General features: G+C 52.0%; 1 protein-coding gene across 2 annotated transcripts in view; it reads left to right on the forward strand.

Moving 5' to 3' along the window:
* The first annotated feature begins 6,550 nt into the window (after nucleotides 1–6,550).
* JPH3 (junctophilin 3) overlaps nucleotides 6,551–19,538 on the forward strand; it is a 102,989-nt gene continuing 90,001 nt past the window's right edge. Inside the window, exons 1-2 of one of the 2 annotated variants that reach the window (XM_010333695.3) lie at nucleotides 6,746–7,551; nucleotides 8,117–12,184. In XM_010333695.3, the coding sequence (XP_010331997.1) occupies nucleotides 7,170–7,551; nucleotides 8,117–8,187 (453 nt within the window). In that variant the 5' untranslated portion in view covers nucleotides 6,746–7,169 and the 3' untranslated portion in view covers nucleotides 8,188–12,184. Of the gene's footprint in view, nucleotides 7,552–8,116; nucleotides 12,185–19,538 lie in introns of those variants that run through there. The other variant, XM_003922829.3, reaches the window with a different exon arrangement.

Raw genomic sequence — 19,538 nt, forward strand, 5'->3', positions numbered from 1 at the left:
GGGGTGAGTGGGACATCTGTAACTCTCTCTACAGCCATCCCCAAGTGCCATGTTGGCAATATCAGCTCATGTCAAACAAGGTCAAAACGTAGATCAGAAACAGCCACAGCTGAGTGTCTTAAAAGCCCTTTCAGACTGCACCATTCATTTTATGTGACAAGCATTGATTCAACATATGTTTAGGAGATGCTTACTGCCCATTCATGTAGTTGTTTGTTCATTTATCATTTACTCAAAAATGTAGCGATTGCACCCCTACTGTGTGCCAGACATCATGGCAGTTGCTGAGGAGAAGAGAGAAGGAGAGAGAAGAAGGGAAATCTGGCAGGGCTCCCCACTCCCCTTTTGAATGGATGAGATGGTGAGTAAAAAGAAAATTACATGGCAGAGTGGTATATGCTATAAATGGGGTACACAGGTGCTGACGGAGCTCACAGACACCTAAAGTGGCTCCAGGGACCCCGGAGAGGGTGTTTATGGTGAAGGCTGAGAGTGAATGAGTGTTCTGCAGTAAAGAGATGTGTGCACTCATTCCAGGATACACAGACAAGAAAGTAAAAGCAGTTGTTTTTTAACAAAAACAGCCACAAACCATAGGAACTTTATTTTTTATTTTTTATTTTTGACATGGAGTCTTGGTCTGTTGCCCAGGCTGGAGGGCAGTGGTGCAGTCTTGGCTCACTGCAATCTCCACCTCCAGGGTTCAAGTGATTCTCCTGCCTCAGCCTCCCTAGTAACTGGGACTATGGGCACGCACCACCATGCCCGGCTAATTTTTGTATTTTTAGTAGAGACAGGGTTTCACCATATTGGTCAGGCTGGTCTTGAACTCCTGACCTCATGATCTGCCTGCCTTGGCCTCCCAAAGTGGTGGGATTACAGGCATGAGCCACTGTGCCCGGCCACTATAAGCAACTCTCATGTCTACCTAGAGTAGAAGGGTTAAGTCACATTTGAGATATTCACAGGATGGAATACTATACAGGAAAGAGAACAAATGAACCTTAGAGACCCAGCCCCATGGGTGAATCTCGAGCACGATGTTAGGCCGGAAAGAATGCATTTGGTTTGATTCCAATCACATGAAGCTCAAAAACAGGAGAAACTAGGCCACGGTGCTTAAGACGCACACAGGCAGGTGGTAGCATTATAAAGAAAAGCAAAAGTGATCACAAATTCAGGTTAATGGCTCAGTCTGGAGGGAGGAGAAGGTTATGGTTGGAGAGGAACACACAGTGGGATTTGCAGGTTCAATAATGTTTAATTCCTTGAACTGGGTGGTCATTATCTGGGCATTTGCTATTTAAGTATTCTTTACATTATACAAATATGTGGCTTGGCCAGAGACAACTCCTTTTTTCCCAGCGAGGGGAGATTGACACACTTGAGACAGAAAAGTGTGGTGGCTGCAAGCCTGTGCTCTGCCGTAAACTGCTTGTTCACTTCCACCTTAGGTAAGTAAGTTGGCTTTAATGACATTTTACAGATGACATCTGTAAAATGATAATACTACCAGTCTCATAAAGTTGTTTTAGGATTAAATATGATGTGATAAAGTGTGTTCAGCACAGAGCCAGGCATATAAATGTAACCATTATCACTATCATTATTACTACCATAATCACCGTTCTCATAGTCCTCATCACCATCACTGTCATTGCCATCATCACCATTATCATCAAAACCATTATAATCGCAACCATCATCACCGCTATCACCATCACCATCAACACCATTATCATCACCATCACCACCACCATCACCATCCCCATCATTATAACCATCACCATCATCACTATCACCACCACCGTCACCATCATTATAATCATCACCATCACCACCATTACCATTATCGCCACCATCATCACCATCACTATCATCACCATCGCCACCATCACATCACCATCACTGTCATCACCATCATCATCACCATCATTATAATCATCACCGTCACCACCATCATCACCATCACTATCATCACCATCACCATTGCCACCATCACATCACCATCACTATAATCATCACCATCATCACTATCATCACCATTATCACCATCACCATCATCAACACCATTATCATCACCATCACCACCACCATCACCATCATCACCATCACCACCATTACCATCATCACCATCATTACCATCACCATTGCTACCATCACTGTCATCATCACCATCATCAACACCATTATCATCACCATCACCACCACCATCACCATCATTATAATTATCACCACCAACACCATCATCCCCATCATCATCATCACTAACATCATCATCTTCACTATCCTTTATATTACTGCCATCACAAACTTTCTTTTTCCTTCTTGCTAATCCATCCAAATTGCTTCTGCTTTATCCCCATCTTCTTCTTTCCTCTCACTCCTCTTTTCATAATTATCTTCATCTTGAAATTGAATGACCAGGGACAGTGCTATCTGGAGTCATGGGTAGTTCTAGATCTTAGTAAGTAAGGAAGTAAAATCATGCTTATCATTTTTTCAAATCTCTTCCATTCTCAATTTTAAATGTCTTATTGACAGAACTCATACCCCAATTTGGGGCTCAGAATTTGCTTCCTCTACTTGCACTAGAAATGTTGATCACATCTTTTCTGCCATCACAAGGGAGGACCCTGGCTCCCACTACTTGCACACAGCTGATCGAGTCAGGAAGGGACACATGACCCAGGCTGAATGTCTCTCTTAAGACTCAGGAATCCGGATCCCCAGAGTCCAGATTAGTGACTTCAGGATGGGAAGAGCAGACTGCAGCAGAGAAAGCTGGTCTGTGGAGGGCAGAAACACGAGGCAGACTGGTTGGCAGCAGAGATGCAGGGCCCAGTAAGAGAGAGAGGCTGGGGTCATGGCACAGTGGGAAAGTGGCCATCTGCAAGCTGGGCAGAGAACTCTCACCAGGGACTGAATCAGCCAGAGCCTTGATCTTGGACTTTTAGCCTCCAAAACTATAAGACGTTGCTGTCATTTCAGCCACCCAGTCTGCAGTATTTTGTTATGATGTCCCTCAAAGACTAATACACGGGACTTGGTAAACGTTTTCTGTAAAGGACAACATGGTAAATATTTTCGGCTTTATGAGCTATATGGTGTCTGTCACAACTACTCCACTCTTACGTGGTGGTGTAAAAGCCACTCTAGACCCACATAAATGAATGGCCATGGATGTATTTCAATGAAATTCTGTTTATGAAAATAGGCAGTGGGCTAGGTTTGGTCTCTGGGTCACAGTTTGTGTGATGCCTGGCTTCAAATGACAATTTTTTCCTCCCAGAAAATGGAAATTATGACAAGATGTGATGGGGAATGCTTGTCTCAGCTCCATGTGGTTTTAGGTGGGTGTCCTGCCTGGGGTCTGGAGGGTCTACTTTCAAGATGGCATACTTTTATGGCTGTCAAATGGTGCTGGCTGCTGGCTGGGTGTCTGGCTGGGGCTGTCGGCTGGAGGACCTTGTTTCTCTCCTTCTTGGCATGTCCAGGTGCTGCTTAGGCTTCCTTACAGCATGGTGACTCGGTTTCAAGCTTGACCACCCCAAGATCATGAGGTGGAAGCTGTGCTGCTGTTTATGAACTGACCTTTGAAATCACATTATGTCACTTTTGTGATAATCACACACTGGCACAGATTCAGGGGAAGGGAATGCAGAGCCCTCCTCTCAACAGGAGGGTGTCAACCCCACACTGAAAGAAGATCAGGTGGAATGGGGGATCTTGTGGACATTTCACAGTGTTATGGTAAACACAGGCAAAGACAAGAAGGCAAGCACAGATAAGATGATTGTGGCTCAGTTCTTTGGAGACCAACAGGCTTTTGTAGGATGAAGGGGGAACTTCCTTTCCGCAGTACAGTCAGGGAGCCTCTCTGGAGCTGAGACAGGAAAGAGTTCATGGTCTACTGTTATGGGAAGAGGCACCAGTCAAAAGAGCAAGGACCCACGCCTGGAGGCCAGAAAGGGTGCAGGTTGGAAGGCCAGGCAGACGTGGGCTTGAATCCTGTCCAGTCATTATTTTCCCTCTGGCAAGGCACTTTACCTTGGTGGGACTAAGTGAGTCTTTTAAAAAGGAGTGTGCAATTCTACATCAGTCGAATCCACGAGATCACCAATGTGCTGTCTTATCCTAGTGTCTGGCTCACATGTGGGTTACAGCTTTTTTATCTTTCTCCCTGGCTTTTGTTTTTAAATGGCTGGGTGGTACTATGTTTATAGGCTTGGAGAGTTTCCTCCCAAATGAAATCAATACTGCCAGCCCTACTTTACAGGGGAATGATTTCCAAATTGCACAGAACAAATGCCTCTAATAGCTGCCTTTCAAAGACTACAGCCTGTCAGTGCTGGAGTGATGGACTACAGGAAATGAAAAAGGGTCAGTTGGAGTTGGGGACAGGGGCTTGGAACTGCAAAGGAGTGGAGTGTACACTGGCTGAAGGTGGAAGGTGCTGACTGGTAACTGCTTGGAAGTAATCACTGTGTTCCAGTAGGAGCTCAGTTGCAATCCACTGTTTGTGTGAAGGCGGGCTGCTGATTCAGCAGCAAAAGGGTTGGAAATAAAATGGAAGAAATAAAAAGTAGAGCATAGGAGTGGTGGCAATGTTTATTTCAACAGGCAGAGGGCTGGGCCTCTCACGCAGGAATCCATGACCCTCCTTGCGCGGCTGGCCTCCAGGAACATTACTTCTTACTTCCAGAACGTTTACTGCATGCTGGGTGCTTAGCTTTTGAATTCCCACGGTAACCCTACGGGAACTATGTCATCTCCATTTTACAGATGAGAAAACGGAGCTCTGAGACATTAGGTGACCGCCCAAAGCCACACTGCTCGTGGGCCCGGGGCCAGGATTTGGACCTGAATCTCTTGAGGACAAGGGTGTAGTTCCTTTGGCCCACACATTTACAATAGGGAAATTTTCATGGACATGAAACAGCGCAGAGATGCTCTTCATCCCCATTTAGATGAACAAGATAAAATAAATGGAAAGAAAATCAGAAGTTTGAGGACACCAGTGTCGGCCAGGAAATAGAGAACCACCAACCCAGGCACGCTGCAGGGTAAGAGGTCAATTGCTCCAGATGTTTGGAAAGCGATTTGGCAGCTTCCAATAAAGTCCAAGATGTAGCTGGTCCTGTGATGCCACCGCAGATGTGTAGAGAATTTCCGCAGAGGGGCAGAGGGAGACAGTGCTAGAAAGCTCACTGAATCACTCTAACTGCACAAAACAAAACAAAGTAAGCCCATTGCCCTCAATGTCCCTCGTTGACTGTGGGTGTATGAGGAGGTGACTGTCCTCCTAGCCGCCTGTACTCTGGGGAGGGGGCTTCGGTGCCCAAGGCAAGAGGTTGAGATTGAATTCTGGGACTCCAAGGAGGGGCTGATTTTCCTGAGAGCCCGGTGAGCCAAGAGTGGGGACCATCGTGATTCTCTCCACAGGGGAAGAGCTGAGCAAGGCCTCTGGCTGATTGGAGGCTCCGGAGCGCACCTCTTTTCCAGTCCTAATCTCAGGCTCCAGGCCTGGCTTGCAGTTCCTGGCACACCGCGCTGTGAAGTTACCGGCCCACACTCCCAGCGCGGGGACCCTGTGTAGTCTCCCCACCCCCATCAGCCCACAGCACCGGGCTGCTGCCATTTCCCTGCAAGCATTCCAGGAGGGCTGGGGCCGCCGGCTTCTGCCTGACGATTTATGGTCCAGGAAATGCATTTTAAATGGGTCCCAGGATGCTCGGATCCAAGAACCAGACACCATCTCTCGGAGGGTGGCGGAGGGTGAGAGTATGTGTGGAGAGAGACCCAGAAACGCCCGAATGGGGGTCCCACTCCCCCAAAGCGCAACTGTCCCCGAGTGTGTGGGGGGAGCTACCTGTTGGCCAGGGCGCACGGAATTCGGGTGACTTTGCTCCAAGATACGTGCGCGTGTCCCGACTCTCACTTAATTTATAGGGGAGAGGGATTCGACAAATCCCTGTTTTCTGGGGTAAGCCCCCTCCCCCGACCCTTGGACCCAAGCTGCCCGGAAGGAAGAAGGAAGGATTGTTTGTCACCGGAGAAAACCACCTGTGGTTTGCAAAGGGCCTCAGTCGAGTCAGGGGCAGGCGGGGCAGATCCGAGCCCAGTGGGAGGGGCGACTCGCGGGGGCGAACAGGGGCAGGGGCGCCCAGCTCGCGGGGCCTGCTCTGCGGGCCTCACCGCCAGGTTCCCTGCAGGGGGCCGAGGGCGCCCTGGGTGCTGGGAGCCTTCCCATTACGCAGTTCCTGTACCTTTAAATCCCAGTCCCGGAGTGGGCGGGGGCGCCCCAGCTGGACCCCGGATTCCAGGCCGGCGGGGGCTCCGGGAAAGCCCCGGGAGGGGAGCGCGGGGCGGGGGGCGCGGAGGGCGCGGAGGGCGGGGCGCCCGGGGTCCCCGCCCGCGCGTCCTGCCGCGGCCCTCGCCCGCTGGGCCGCGCCCCTCTCGGGGCCGCCGTGCTCCGGGGGCGGGCGGGGGCTGGGGCTGGGGCGGGGGCGCGCGGGCGGGCGGGGTGCGGGCGCGCGCCGCGCGGCCTGAGCGCGCGAGCCGGGTCCAGAGCGCACGCCGCCGCCACCGCCGCCGCCGCCCGAGCCGCCGCATTGCTGCTGCCGCCGCCGCCCCGCGCCCGGCCCGCGGCCCCCAATATGGTGCAGCCGCCCGCGCCGCCGCCCGTGCCGCCGCCGCCCGCGGGCCCCGCCGCCGCCCTCGGGCGCCCGCAGCGCGGCAGCCGCAGGTGGGGGGCCGCGGCCCGGGCCTGAACCGCCCCCTGCCCGGCCTCGGCGCGGCGCCCTCCCCGCGGGGCTGCCGGCGAGGGGCCCTCGCCGCTGAGGTGGAGCCGCGGGCCCCGCCGCCGCTCCTGCCCCCTCCCTCCCTCCTCCCCTCCCCCTCCCCTCCGGTCCTGTCTCCAGCGGGAGCGCGAGACGCTGGTCAGGCTCCGCGGCGCAGCTCGAAAAGAAATAATCGCCACCGATTGACTGAAATTCCTCCGGAGCCGGCGCCGCGGCCGCCCGCGACCGAGACCGCGCTCCGGGGCCGAGTCCGCCTCTCCTCCGGGAAACGCTCGCGACCCGGGGCCGCCGGCGGCCGCGACTCCGCTCTGCCGATCGCCTGAGTCCGTTTTCGCCGGTTGCGGGATCTGGAACCGAGTTACATGCATGTCCAGTGGGGGCAGGTTTAATTTTGACGACGGAGGGTCCTACTGCGGAGGCTGGGAGGACGGCAAGGCGCACGGCCATGGCGTGTGCACCGGCCCCAAGGGCCAGGGCGAATACACCGGCTCGTGGAGCCACGGCTTCGAGGTGCTGGGCGTCTACACCTGGCCCAGCGGCAACACGTACCAGGGCACCTGGGCGCAGGGAAAGCGCCACGGCATCGGCCTGGAGAGCAAGGGGAAGTGGGTGTACAAGGGCGAGTGGACGCACGGATTCAAGGGGCGCTACGGGGTGCGGGAGTGCGCGGGCAACGGGGCCAAATACGAAGGGACCTGGAGCAACGGGCTGCAGGACGGCTACGGGACCGAAACCTACTCGGACGGAGGTAGGTGCCACGGACCGGGACGGACCGGGGCGGGAGGGGACCTGCCCGCGATCGCGCTCCTTCGGTGGCTCTCCCGGGAAGTTGAGCTGCGCCCTCCGCTTGGGCCGTGGGCACCAGGGGCGGCCTTTCCCGGGCTTCCCTGGAGGCCATGGTGGCTCCTGGCTACAGGTTGCCCCGCTGCTTGGTGGGAACAGTGCCCCTGTGCCAGCTGAAGGGTGTTGGGGGCTTTCAGGGGGCCGAACCAAGGGGGGCCCAGCAGAGCATCCTTGCGTCGGACACAGCAGGCCGGATACCTGTGAGAAGGGCCAGGCTGGGCCCGCGGCCCCGGGGAACCCAACAAGGGCAGAGGGGGCTGGGCGAGGGCCCCTCCCCTTGTTGGCTTTGCCCCCCACCCTATAGGCCCCCCGTCAATCAGGCCCCAGATTCGCTTCTGGTGTTCCTGCGGCGGCGCCCGAGGGCCTTCCTCGGCCCGAATCGGCCCAAGCCCAGGGAAAGGGAGTGATGGGGAGCGCTAGGGGCGGGGGATGCCAACCCGAACCAAAACAGCCAGGCAATAAACTTCTAGGTGGTTGGACGCGGGCTAGCGCTGTCGAAGCAGGCTGCTGGAGGGAGGAGGGAGGCCCATCTGCTCAGTGAGAGCCCAGGAATCTCGCCTTTCAGTGGCTGCATCATTTTCACCATTAGTTGAGGGAATCGGTCTGTTCCTTCATTCTAAGATGCCACCACATTCAGGGCAGAGCCGGGGCCGGAAGCCAGGGAGCTGCCTGCTCTTGCTCCTGCTGCTGCCGCTGCCGCTGCCGCTGCCGCTGTAAGATGGTTTCTGTGCAGGGAGCCTTGGCTGGCTCTGCAGCTGCCCGCCTGCCCAGATACTCCGGATATCCACTCCTCAGTGCACCTGACACGCACGGAGCCGGGCCTTTCCTGGAAGCCAGACCCCAAACAAACAAACTGGCTTCCCCAACCCGTCCACCCCCATGTGGGAGCTCATTCTCAGAGGCGTAGGTCCCCTGCCTCCCTCGGGCAGCTCGCCTGTTTCAGGCATGGATGCCTGGGAAGGGAGTGAGACGCAGCAATGACTCGTGCTTCTGCCGGGAATAAAAATCCTGAGCGAACGTGTGCTTCGGTCCTCCCCGCCCGATCGCCGCCTCTGAGTGTCATGAAGAAAGCTCGGAACACCTGCTCCCTGGCCACATCCAGGAGTGGCGGGGGGTGGGGGGGCGGCTGGAGAGTAATTATTATTTTGGCTTATGCAACTGAAAAGCAGGGTTCCTTATTACCCGAAGAGGAGGAGGAGTCTGGGGCAGTTAATTATATAATGCTCCTGCCTGTCAAAGCCGTGCCCAGCCCCGGTCTCAGGCGGCCTTTTCTGTGCCGTTTTTGTTTTCATGGAGCAGGTTAGAGAGCTTCCCTGACCCTGGGGCGCTGAGGGACGGGCGGGAGCAGTCGGTGCTCCCTTGGTTCCAGGCTGTGGGCCTGTGTATGTGTGTGTGTGAGCGCGCGTGTGCAGGCACAGGGAGGCCCGGGCAGCAGATGTGGGTGGCTGAGACAGGCAGGCAGCCTGGCGCTTCCAGCTGGGCTGTTTGGAGCCCAGGGGCTGCTGTCTCCCTCAGACTCTGGCCATGAGGCTCTGCAGAGCCATCCTCAGGAGTGCTCCCGTCCCAGCTGGCTCCAGGAGGACTGTGCAGGCCTGACTCACGCAGGACATGGAGAGGAGAGGGCCCAGGGCTCTCGTTGTCTCTGATCCCCAGATCCTGAGAATATCTAGGGGTGAGGCACCTCGCTCTGCCCACCCTCCCCAGACATCTCCAGTGTCCTGAGGAATAATTTCTTTCATTCAACAAATACTAATGGCACGCTTCCCGGGAGCCAGGTGTGCTAGGCTCTGGGAAAACCACACTGAGCAAAGCAGACACAGGTCTTTGCTTTCATGGAGCTTATGTTTGAGGGAGAAGGGGTGGCACTGTGTTGTGACTTTTTGGGGAAGAGAGGATCTGATTCTGTGGCTGGCCCTGAGTTTAGGATCTGATGGGTTAAGGGGAGGGACGTTTTTCTCTGTGGGTCGACTTCCCTGGGCTCTATACTCTAGCCAGCCAGCTCCCTCAGCGTCCTGCTCCCCTAAGCCCTTCCCCTCCTGGTGGTCCTGCCTGATTGTGTCCATTCTACAGATGAGGCCAGTGAGGCCCAGGCTATGTGATTCAGGAGTCCAGGGCCCACAGCCTTTGGCCGCAGGGGTTCCCGATCTGTCTGAGGCCAAACCCCCCTTGCTTCCATACCACATTGCCTGGAAGAAGCCCAGATTGTCAACATTCTCTCAAGGGGTTTGCAGTTCTTGGCTCTCCCATAGGTGAAGCCAGGCAGGCATGCAGATGGAGGGCTTCAAAGCTGGCTCTTCCTTTTGGTTGGCGACATGGCATGACAGGAAATGGAATTGACCCTTCTGGTCTGGAGGACTCAGGCCTGGACATCTGGGCTGCTTTTCTGGAGGGCTGTCGGCTTCCTGTTGGAGTGACTGTGGCACTGAGTATCCCCAGGCAGGCCATGAAGAGAGCCTGAAGGGTGTGGGGAATGCCAGAACAGGGCAGAGGCCTGCATGCCTCCTTCCTAGTCAACTGGTGGGTGGTGACAGTGGTGTCTGAGGGGCAGTGAGGAAGGAGTTAATGGTCGTAGCTCCACTCCAACTTTTCTTTTGCACAAGAGATGGGCAAATATTGGGCAGCCATCAGCAAAGCTCTGGAACCTTAGCCCAACTCTTGGTGCTGACTTGGGCAAATGGTGATTTTCATGAATGATGCACCAACAGCCAGTGTATTCCACGTGCAGCTGGAATCGGTGTGGAATTTCAGCTGGGGCCACCTGTGCCAACTCCTCCTCCTCCTCCAGGTGTGTCTCCCCTTAGGGTACTCCCTGACTGAGCTGACTAGCTTCTAGTATTTGCATGGTGAGGCCCGGGGGTGTGGGGTACAGGACCACCTGCCTGAAGTCAACCCTAGCTTGCATCCTGGGCTTCAATCCCTGCCCTACATGCCCTGTTTTGTGACCTTGGGTGAGTTACTTAACCTCTTTGAGCTTGTTTCTTCATCTTTACAAAAGGTTGATAACAATACCTGTAAGGTGGGTGAGGATAAATTGAGAATGGGGTGCATGGCTATGCCAGGAGTATAATAAGCATTCATTATTATTTACCATTAGTTTTATCATTACAGTTCCTAGGCAGTGCATGTCACTTGTAATGATCATTATTAGAACCAATATCTGGACATGAGAATGGTGATCATGTAAATGATGATATATAGCAACATCAGATACTTACTGTGTGTTAAGCCTGTGGCAAGTTTAAATGAATTATAGCTCTTAATTTTTATACCTCTAGAGGGTGGTTTTCTTGTTGTTCCCATTTTCCACACTGGGAGGTGGAGGCTCTGAGTGGGTGTGGCTTGGGAGGAACCGGGACACACTCAGGACAGCTGTCCCAGAGCCTGAGCTTTTGCTAGGTACACCTCTCTCTAAATGCCCCTGTGCAGAAATACCTTCTGTTCTTTCCTCTCCTTCATATCTCTTCTGTTGTGGGTATGGTGGCCCAGAATTGCAGGTGAATGCCTCTGTACAGACGTGCTCACCCATACCCTGCCCGGGACCCCTTGCCCCCTAAGACCCAGCATGCATGCCTATGCTGCACTGAACAGGTAGATCTTTCCTTTGGGTGCTGTGTACACAGAACCCCTCGAATCAAAAGTTTCCCCCTCCAATAAACCCTCCTACACCCTGAGAGATATGAGTCATCTCACGCCCAAGCCTCTCCCCCTCATACTCAGGTCCCGTTCACCGGCCCAGATTCCTCAGCCCACACAAATCACACACACCCACAGTCAGAATCAGATCCCCCCAGGCGCCTGCGCGCACACACGCGCACAAAACACCTGCTATCCGGAGACATTTTCCATCCGTCCCCTAAAACGCAGCCACTGTGCCCTCCTGGCCTTGTTTGCTCCCCACTGGACAAGGACTGTGAATCTCTACCAGCCTTGTAAATGGGGAGCTCAGATGACAGAGGCAGTGGTGTGCTTTGCTTCCATTTTAAACACGTTTATGCTGTTAGTACCCCTTTTAGGGAGAAAAATCCCTCGTTAAACAAAATAAACTACCATTGGGCATATTCTTTGTGCTTGGCTATGACTATGTGACAAGTGAATTCTTTTTAAAATGAGTGCCCAGGTTAGGAGGAAATAGGTTCATTGGTGTGGAGATGATGCCAGCGGAAAGTCACTGCAGAAACAAGCGAGCCCTGAGCAGTTGAAGATGAAAGCGTTTTCTCCCAGATTCTCTTTCCGCTACTTTGGGGGACGGGTGGTAAAAGGCTTTGTAAGGTGAAAAGAGAAGGGAAGAAGCAAACAGCTAGTTTTTTGTTGCCAGTTATAGCTGAGAAAGATATGTGGCTGAAGAGCACCGCTACCCACGTCAGCCCTCAGGCCCTTTGACGGGCTTTATCTGAGGAATCCTGAGATGAGCTGGCTGGGGAGTAAGGACCAGCACCTGCCTACAGTGGCGAACTGGAGTAGTGAGTGAGCAGCCCCAGCTGACACGGAGAAGGAGAGAGAGAACTCCGACCTCTTCTTCTCTGAGGACATCCAGTGGGAGAGAGCAAGAGGGGTAGGGGTGGGAGTGGGGGAAGGAACTGCTGCTGTTCCTTCCAAGACTTTTTCTTCCTGTTCTCCCCAGGCCTCCATGACTCTAAATATGACTAACTCTCAACTGTGAGCTAATAATGTTGACTGTAACGCCCTTTGTGTCCTTAGATGACAAAAAGAGTTGTGAGTACTAGAGGAGAGGGTGATGTTGGTGTGAATTTTCCACAATGGTCTGTGTCTCTGTGGATGGGGCGCTTCCCCCGCTGGTAGTTTCCTGGCTGTGAGACGCTGCGTGGTGGATGGTGCCACTGCTGCACAGGGGTGCTGGCTAGAACTTGAGCAAGGTGCTGGCTTCCTGTCTGGAGAGGAGAGGAGAGGCAGTCCCTTCAGGACCTTGGAGAGCGCTCCCGGCAGCCTGGGCTGCCTGGATGGCTTGCCTGCCTGCTTTCCCTCCAGGCATCCTCTTCAAGCCATACCACCTCCCTTTGCCAGTGGCTGCCTGGCCCCGGACCCTCCAACACACGTGACCACCAGAAGTGTGTCTGTGCTTGCGCCAGATGTGGGGGCCATGCCTGCGATCCCAGCACTTTGGGAGGCCCAGGTGGGAGGATCACTTGAGCCCAGGAGTTTGAGACCAGCCTGGGCAACATTGTGAGACCCTGTCTCTACAAAAAATACAAAAATTAGTCGAGTGTGGTGGCGCGCTCCTGTGGTCCCACTACTCAGGAGGCTGAGGTGGGAGGATTGCTTGTTCCCCAGAGGTCAAGGCTGCACTGAGCCAAGATGGGGCCACTGCACTCCAGCTTGCTGACAGAGCCAGAATCATCACAAAAGAAAAAAAAGGAAGTGTGCCTGGTCCTACTCTGTCAGTGCGTGGGCTCCACAGTCCAGGAAGTGCCACCACTTGGCATGCCTGCCTATTTTTTCACCCCCACACTGTCCTTCCTGAAAAAGTAAGTGTCTTCTGCAGGTCACACCCTCTTCTGGCCAACTGGGAGAACAGCTCCCAGCTTGTGGAGGTGGGTTTGGGGTCAGACCTAATTTTTTTTTGTTTTTATTTTATTGTTTTGAGACAGTCTCCATCTGTAGCCCAAACTGGAGTGCAGTGGCACGATCTTGGCTCACTGCAACCTCCGCCTCCCGGGCTCAACCGATTCTCGTGCCTCAGCCTCCTGAGTAGCTGGGACTACAGGTATGTGTAACCACATGTGGCTAATTTCTTTCTTTTTTTTTTTTTTTTTAGATGGAGTCTCTATCTGTCGCCCAAGCTGGAGTGCAGTAGTGTGATCTCAGCTCATTACAACCTCTGCCTCCCGGGTTCAAGCAGTTCCCTGCCTCAACCTCCCGAGTAGCTGGGATTACATGCACCCGTTATGTCTGGCTAATTTTTGTATTTTTAGTAGGGATGGGGTTTCACCATCTTTGCCAGGCTGGTCTTGAAGTCCTGACCTCGTGATCCACCCGCCTCAGCCTCCCAAAGTGTTGGGATTACAGGTGTGAGCCACCGCGCCTGGCATAGCTGGGTAATTTTTTGTGTTTTAGTAGAGACAGGGTTTTGCCATGTTGGCCAGGCTGGTCTCGAACTCCTGGGCTCAGGCGATCCACCTGCCTCAGCTTCTCAAACTGCTGGGATTACAGGTGTGAGTCACCACGCCTGGCCTGGGGTGAGACTTTATAGTAAGATGTGTAGAAGTTGCTCTGAAGTCTAAGGTGTATTCCTGCCATAGGTTGTGTGTGTTCAGTTCTCTTGGAGCATAACAGGGTCATAAGTCCACACCCTAAGGCAGACAAAGGAATGACTTGTCTGTATCAGTCAGTGAAACTGTTTTGCCACTGTTCTCTTTACATCCACCTTGACGGATGATTCCTTTAGACTAGCGGTCCCCAAACTTTTTGGCACCAGGGACCAGTTTCATAGAAGACAATTTTTCCACCGACTAGGATTGGAGGATGGTTTTGGGAGGATTCAAGTGCATTATATTTATTGTGTGCTTTATTTCTATTATTATTACATTGTAATATATAGTGAAGTAATAAGACAACTCACCATAATGTACAATCAGTGGGAGCCCTGAGCTTGTTTTCCTACAACTAGATGGTCTCATCTAGAGGTGATGGGAGACAGTGACAGATCCTGGGACATTAGATTCTCATAAAGAGTGTGCAACCTAGATCCCTGGCATGAGCATTCCTGTGCATTCCTGTGTGAATCTAAAGCCACCACTGATCTCACAGGAGGCAGAGCTCAGGCAGTAACGCAAGTGATGGAGAGCAGCTGTCGATAGATGAAGCTTCTCACAGCTCAGTTACCACTCACCTCCTGCTGTATGGCCTGGTTCCTAACAGGTCATGACCAGCACCAGTCACATTTCAAGGGCTCAGCAGCCACATGGGACTAGTGGCTGCCATGTTGGACAGTGTAGATCTAGAACATTCTATCAGTGCAGAAAGCTTCATTGGGCAACACTGGTCTGGAGTGTAAGCTTCATAGGGGAAGGGATGTGTATCCATTGCTGGTCACTGCTGTGTGCTCAGTGACTAAAACAGTGCTGGCATGTTGTAGTCAATGAATATTTGTGGAAGGGATGAACTGTGTGAGTAAATGTGGTGGTATTTGGTAATTTTGTTTACCATGATTATTTCACATGCCTGTTTCATTGCAAGACCTTAGAACTGGACATAGTTAAAGGGAAGTTTTCCCCTGAGACCCTCATGTCCACAGGTCAATCTCACTTTACAATTAGCATTAAAACGAGGCAGGTGGATTACGAGGTCAGGAGTTAAAGACCAGCCTGACCAAAATGGTGAAACCCTATCTCTACTAAAATACAAAAAAATTAGCCAGGTGTGGCAGGGGCACCTGTAATCCCAGCTACTCGGGAGGCTGAGGCAAAGAATTGCTTGAACCCAGGAAGCGGAGGTTGCAGTGAGCCAAGATCGCACCACTGTACTCCAGCCTGGGCAACAAAGTGAAACTCTGTCTCAAAAAAAAAAAAAAAAGAAAAAGAAAAAAAAAAAAGCCAGGCATGGTGGCTAACACTTGTAATACCAGTGCTTTGGGAGGCTGAGGCAGGTGGATCATGAGCTCAGGAGTTCAAGACCAGCCTTGCCAACATGATGAAACCCCATCTATACTAAAAATAGAAAATTTAGCCAGGCATGCTAGCACATGCCTGTAGTCCCAGCTACTCAGGAGGCTGAAGCAGGAGAATAGCTTGAACCCGGGAGGCGGAGGTTGCGTTGAGCCAGATTGCACCACTGCCCTCCAGCCTGGGCGACAGAGTGAGAGACTCCGTCTCAAACGAAATAAACCAGCAAACAAACAAAACATGCCTGTTCTAATTCCTTGATCAATTTTGTTTGGTGGTTGGCTTTGTCATTGCTTCTTAAGAGACTGCTAGTGTTTTATATCAGAAAGATGACGGTGTTGGATGCAGTGAATAATGGAGTGGTATCATTCTAATGATGAGAAGCAGTCATGACTGGGAGGCATTTTTGGACAACGATTTAATGAGTAACATTCACTGCAAGATGTGAACAAAGACACACAGAAAGATGAGTATCCTCCAGTCTGCTTAATTTCTCGCTATCTTTTTACTGCTACCTTTTCCTTGGCTCGATTCATTCTGTCATCGGAGAAGCATTTGCCGAGTTCAGACTGTGTTCAAGGCACAAAGACAGAAAAACTCAGGTCCCACCTCAGTGAATCAGCCCATAAATATTTGCTGAGTGCTATGTATGCAGTACAGAGTTTGCAGTAACATAGAAAAACAACCAAATAAATAAAAATGAACATGCAAGAAAATAGGATGTCATATATCCTATGAGAAAGAATAAGGAGTCTGAACAGGGATGCGAAGCCAAAATACATGGAATAAGTCAGGGTTTCTCATGCCACAGCGGGGGTCCTGAATGGAAATGCCACAGGGCAGGGGCCTGAGGAGGGGAGGAGGGGGGTGTGTGTGTCCTTGAAGGAGCAGCAGAGGCTCCCAGGGATAGGCAGCGCCTGAGTTGAGTCTGGAAGGGCACTAGGGTGATGGTTGTTATCCCAAGCCTGAGGTTGCAGACTTTGTTGGAGGCTGTGTCTCCCTTGGCCTCAGTTTCCCTGTCTCTTTGATGAAGTCATAACATTTTTTCGTTCTCAACATGTGCCATCTCCGTCTTTCCCAGGGATGTCATGGGTGTTCTCGACCCAGGAGGGCTCTCTGGTGCAAACGCTTTCCAAAAACCCTGAGAGTCGCTCTGTCTGCTGCTGGTGGAGTCTTAAGTTGGTCAGGATGAGGGCTTGCCTCTGTTTGCTGCCCTACGGCAGTGCTTCCCAAGCTTCAGTGTTATAAGAACCACCTGGAAGGTGTATCAAGACAGATAGCCAGCCCCACCCCTGAGTTTCTGGGCCTGGGATGCCACCCAAGAATTTATATTTCTTACAAGTTTCAGGCAATGCTGAGGCTGCTGCTCTGGGGACCTCACTTTAAGAACCACAGTCCTGGCCAAGCCGGTGGCTCATGCTTGTAATCCCAGCACTTTGGGAGGCTGGGGTGGGCAGATCACGAGGTCAGTTGCTCAAGACAAGCCTGGCCAACATGGTGAAACCCCGTCTTTACTAAAAATACAAAAATTAGCTGGGCATGGTGGTGCATGCCTGTCATCCCAGCTACTCAGGAGGCTGAGGCAGGAGAATCGATTCAATCCCTGGGGGCGGAGCTTGCATTGATTGCAGTGAGCCCACGTGGTACCACTGCACTCCAGCCTGGGTGACAGAGTGAGACTCTGTCTCAAAAAACAAAACAAAACAAAACAAAACAAAACACCGCAGTCCTGGTCTTATGCCTCGTCACCCTGGCTACACATTAGAGATAGCAAGAGTGAGTCCCTGGGAGACTGTTAGAAATGCAGGGTGTCAGGCCCACCACTGACTTCCAGGGTCAGAGTCTGTGTCTGGAGCTGCTCAGGCGTCTCCAATGCAGGAAACACTGCTTTAACACACTCTTTTTTTTTTTTTTTTTTTTTAGACAGAGTCTCACTTTGTCGCCAGGCTGGAGTGCAGTGGCACGATCTCAGCTCGCTACAACCTCTGCCTCGCTGGTTCAAGCAGTTCTCCTGCCTCAGCCTCCCGAGTAGCTGGGACTACAGGTGCTCACCATCACGCCCAGCTATTTTTTGTATTTTTAGTAGAGACGGGGTTTCACCATGTTGGCCAGGGTGGTCTCGATCTCTTGACCTCATGATCTACCAGCCTGGGCCTCCCAAAGTGCTGGGATTACAGGCGTGAGCCACCGCACTGGCCTAGTGCACTCATTTTAATCATAGCTGTTCATGGGGTTCATCTGGGTTGCTTTAAAAAATGCAGATGCCCAGGCCTCACCCATAGGTGATGATTGAGGTCCTCTGGGTGCAGCCTGGGCCTTGGAATTCTTTTTTAATTTTTTTGAGGCAGAGTCTGGCTCTCTCTCAGCCTGAGGTGCCGTGGTCTGATCGTGGCTCACTGCAGCCTCTGCCTCAACCTCCTGAGTAGATGGGACTGCAGGCGTGCACCCCTACACCCAACTAATTTTTATATTTTTTGTAGAGACAGGGTTTTGTCCTGTTTCTGAGACTGGTCTCAAACTCCTGAGTTCAAGTGATCAGCCCACCTGGGTCTCCCGAAAGGCTGGGATTCCAGGTGTGAGCCATTGCGCCCAGCCTGGGATTCTTTTTTGAACATTCCAGGTGATCCTAAGGCCCGGCACAGGTGCAGAATCACTCTTCTGGAGCATCGGTAGCTGGATGTCACTTGAGAGCTTTGATAACTGACCCATGCCAGGGTCCATGCAAGACCACTGACATGGGAAACTTTGAGGCTGGTACCCCAGCCTGAGTATTTGCTCAAAGCAAGCAGGGCCTGGAATTGCAGCTGTAGGTAGAGTTGTTCTAACTCTGGGTCAAGTGGTTAATGAAATTAATACAGTACATTAAAATAAAATGAAATATGTTAGAAAATTTCTAAGCACAATACTTATATTTCTTTTTGTTTTTTGTTTTTTCTTTTTTCTTTAGTCTTTGAGATGGAGTCTTGTTCTGTTGCCCAGGCTGGAGTGCAGTGACGTGATCTTGGGTCACTGCAACCTCTGCCTACCGGGTTCAAGAGATTCTCATGCCTCAGCCTCCTGAATAGCTGGGATTACAGGCACCTGCCACCATGCCCAGCTATTTTTTTTGTATTTTTAATAGAAACAGGGTTTCACCATATTGGCCAGGCTGGTCTCAAACTCATGACATCAGGTAATCCTCCTGTCTTGGCCTCCCCAAGTGCTGGGATTACAGGCAGGAGCCACTGCGCCCGGACAATACCTACATTTCTATAAGGAAAAGTGCTGCTCTGTTTCTGTGTCATCTTGTGGTCTTCTCCTCTGTGTCTGTGTCCTCTCCTTTTCTGTTTCTTTCTTTCTTTCTTTCTTTTCGAGACACTTTTGCTTTGTTGCCCAGGATGAAGTGCAGTGGCACGATCTGTGCTCACTGCAGCCTCTGCCTCCCAGGTGAGGCAAGCAATTCTCTTGCCTCAGCCTCCCGAGTAGCTGGGATTACAGGTACGTGCCACCACACCCAGCTAATTTTTGTACTTTTAGTAGAGACAGAGTTTCACCATATTGGCCAGGCTGGCCTCGAACTCCTGACCTCAAATAATCTGCTCGCCTAGGCTTCCCAAATATTGGGATTACAAATGTGAGCCACTGTGCTCAGCCTCCTGTTTCTTATAAGGACACCTGTCATTGGATTTAGGGTCCAGCCTAAATCCAGAACGATCTCAAGAAGCATATCTTTGGGGGGACACTGTTCTACTCACTACAGTGTCTTACAGATTTCAGTGGGAAGGTGCTGCAAAGCCCATGCATTTGTCCCTTGGCATCTTCAGGGGATTTGTTCTAGGACACCCTGGAAATACTGAAGTCCTTGGATGCTTAATTCCCTTGTAGAAAATGCTATAGTATTTGCACATAACCTATACACATCCTCCTGTGTACCTAATGTCATCTCTGCAGTACTTACAATACCTAATGCTACTTATACCATATATTTTGTATTATTTTATTGTACTGCTGTTTTTATTGTGTTGTTTTTATTTTTATTTTATTTTATTTTTCTGGGATGAAGTCTCACTCTGTCACCCAGGCTGGAGGGCAGTGGTGCAATCTTGGCCCCCTGCAGCCTCTGCCTGCCAGGTTCAAGCGATTTTCCTGCCTTTACCTCCCGAGTGGCTGGGATCACAGGCACCCGCCACCACACCTGGCTAATTTTTGTATTTTTAGTAGAGATGGGGTTTCACCATGTTGGCCAGGATGGTCTCAAACTCCTGACCTCAAGTGATCTGCCCACCTCAGCCTC

Source organism: Saimiri boliviensis, chromosome 1 (genome assembly GCF_048565385.1).
Source record: "Saimiri boliviensis isolate mSaiBol1 chromosome 1, mSaiBol1.pri, whole genome shotgun sequence".
Classification (NCBI taxonomy): domain Eukaryota; kingdom Metazoa; phylum Chordata; class Mammalia; order Primates; family Cebidae; genus Saimiri; species Saimiri boliviensis.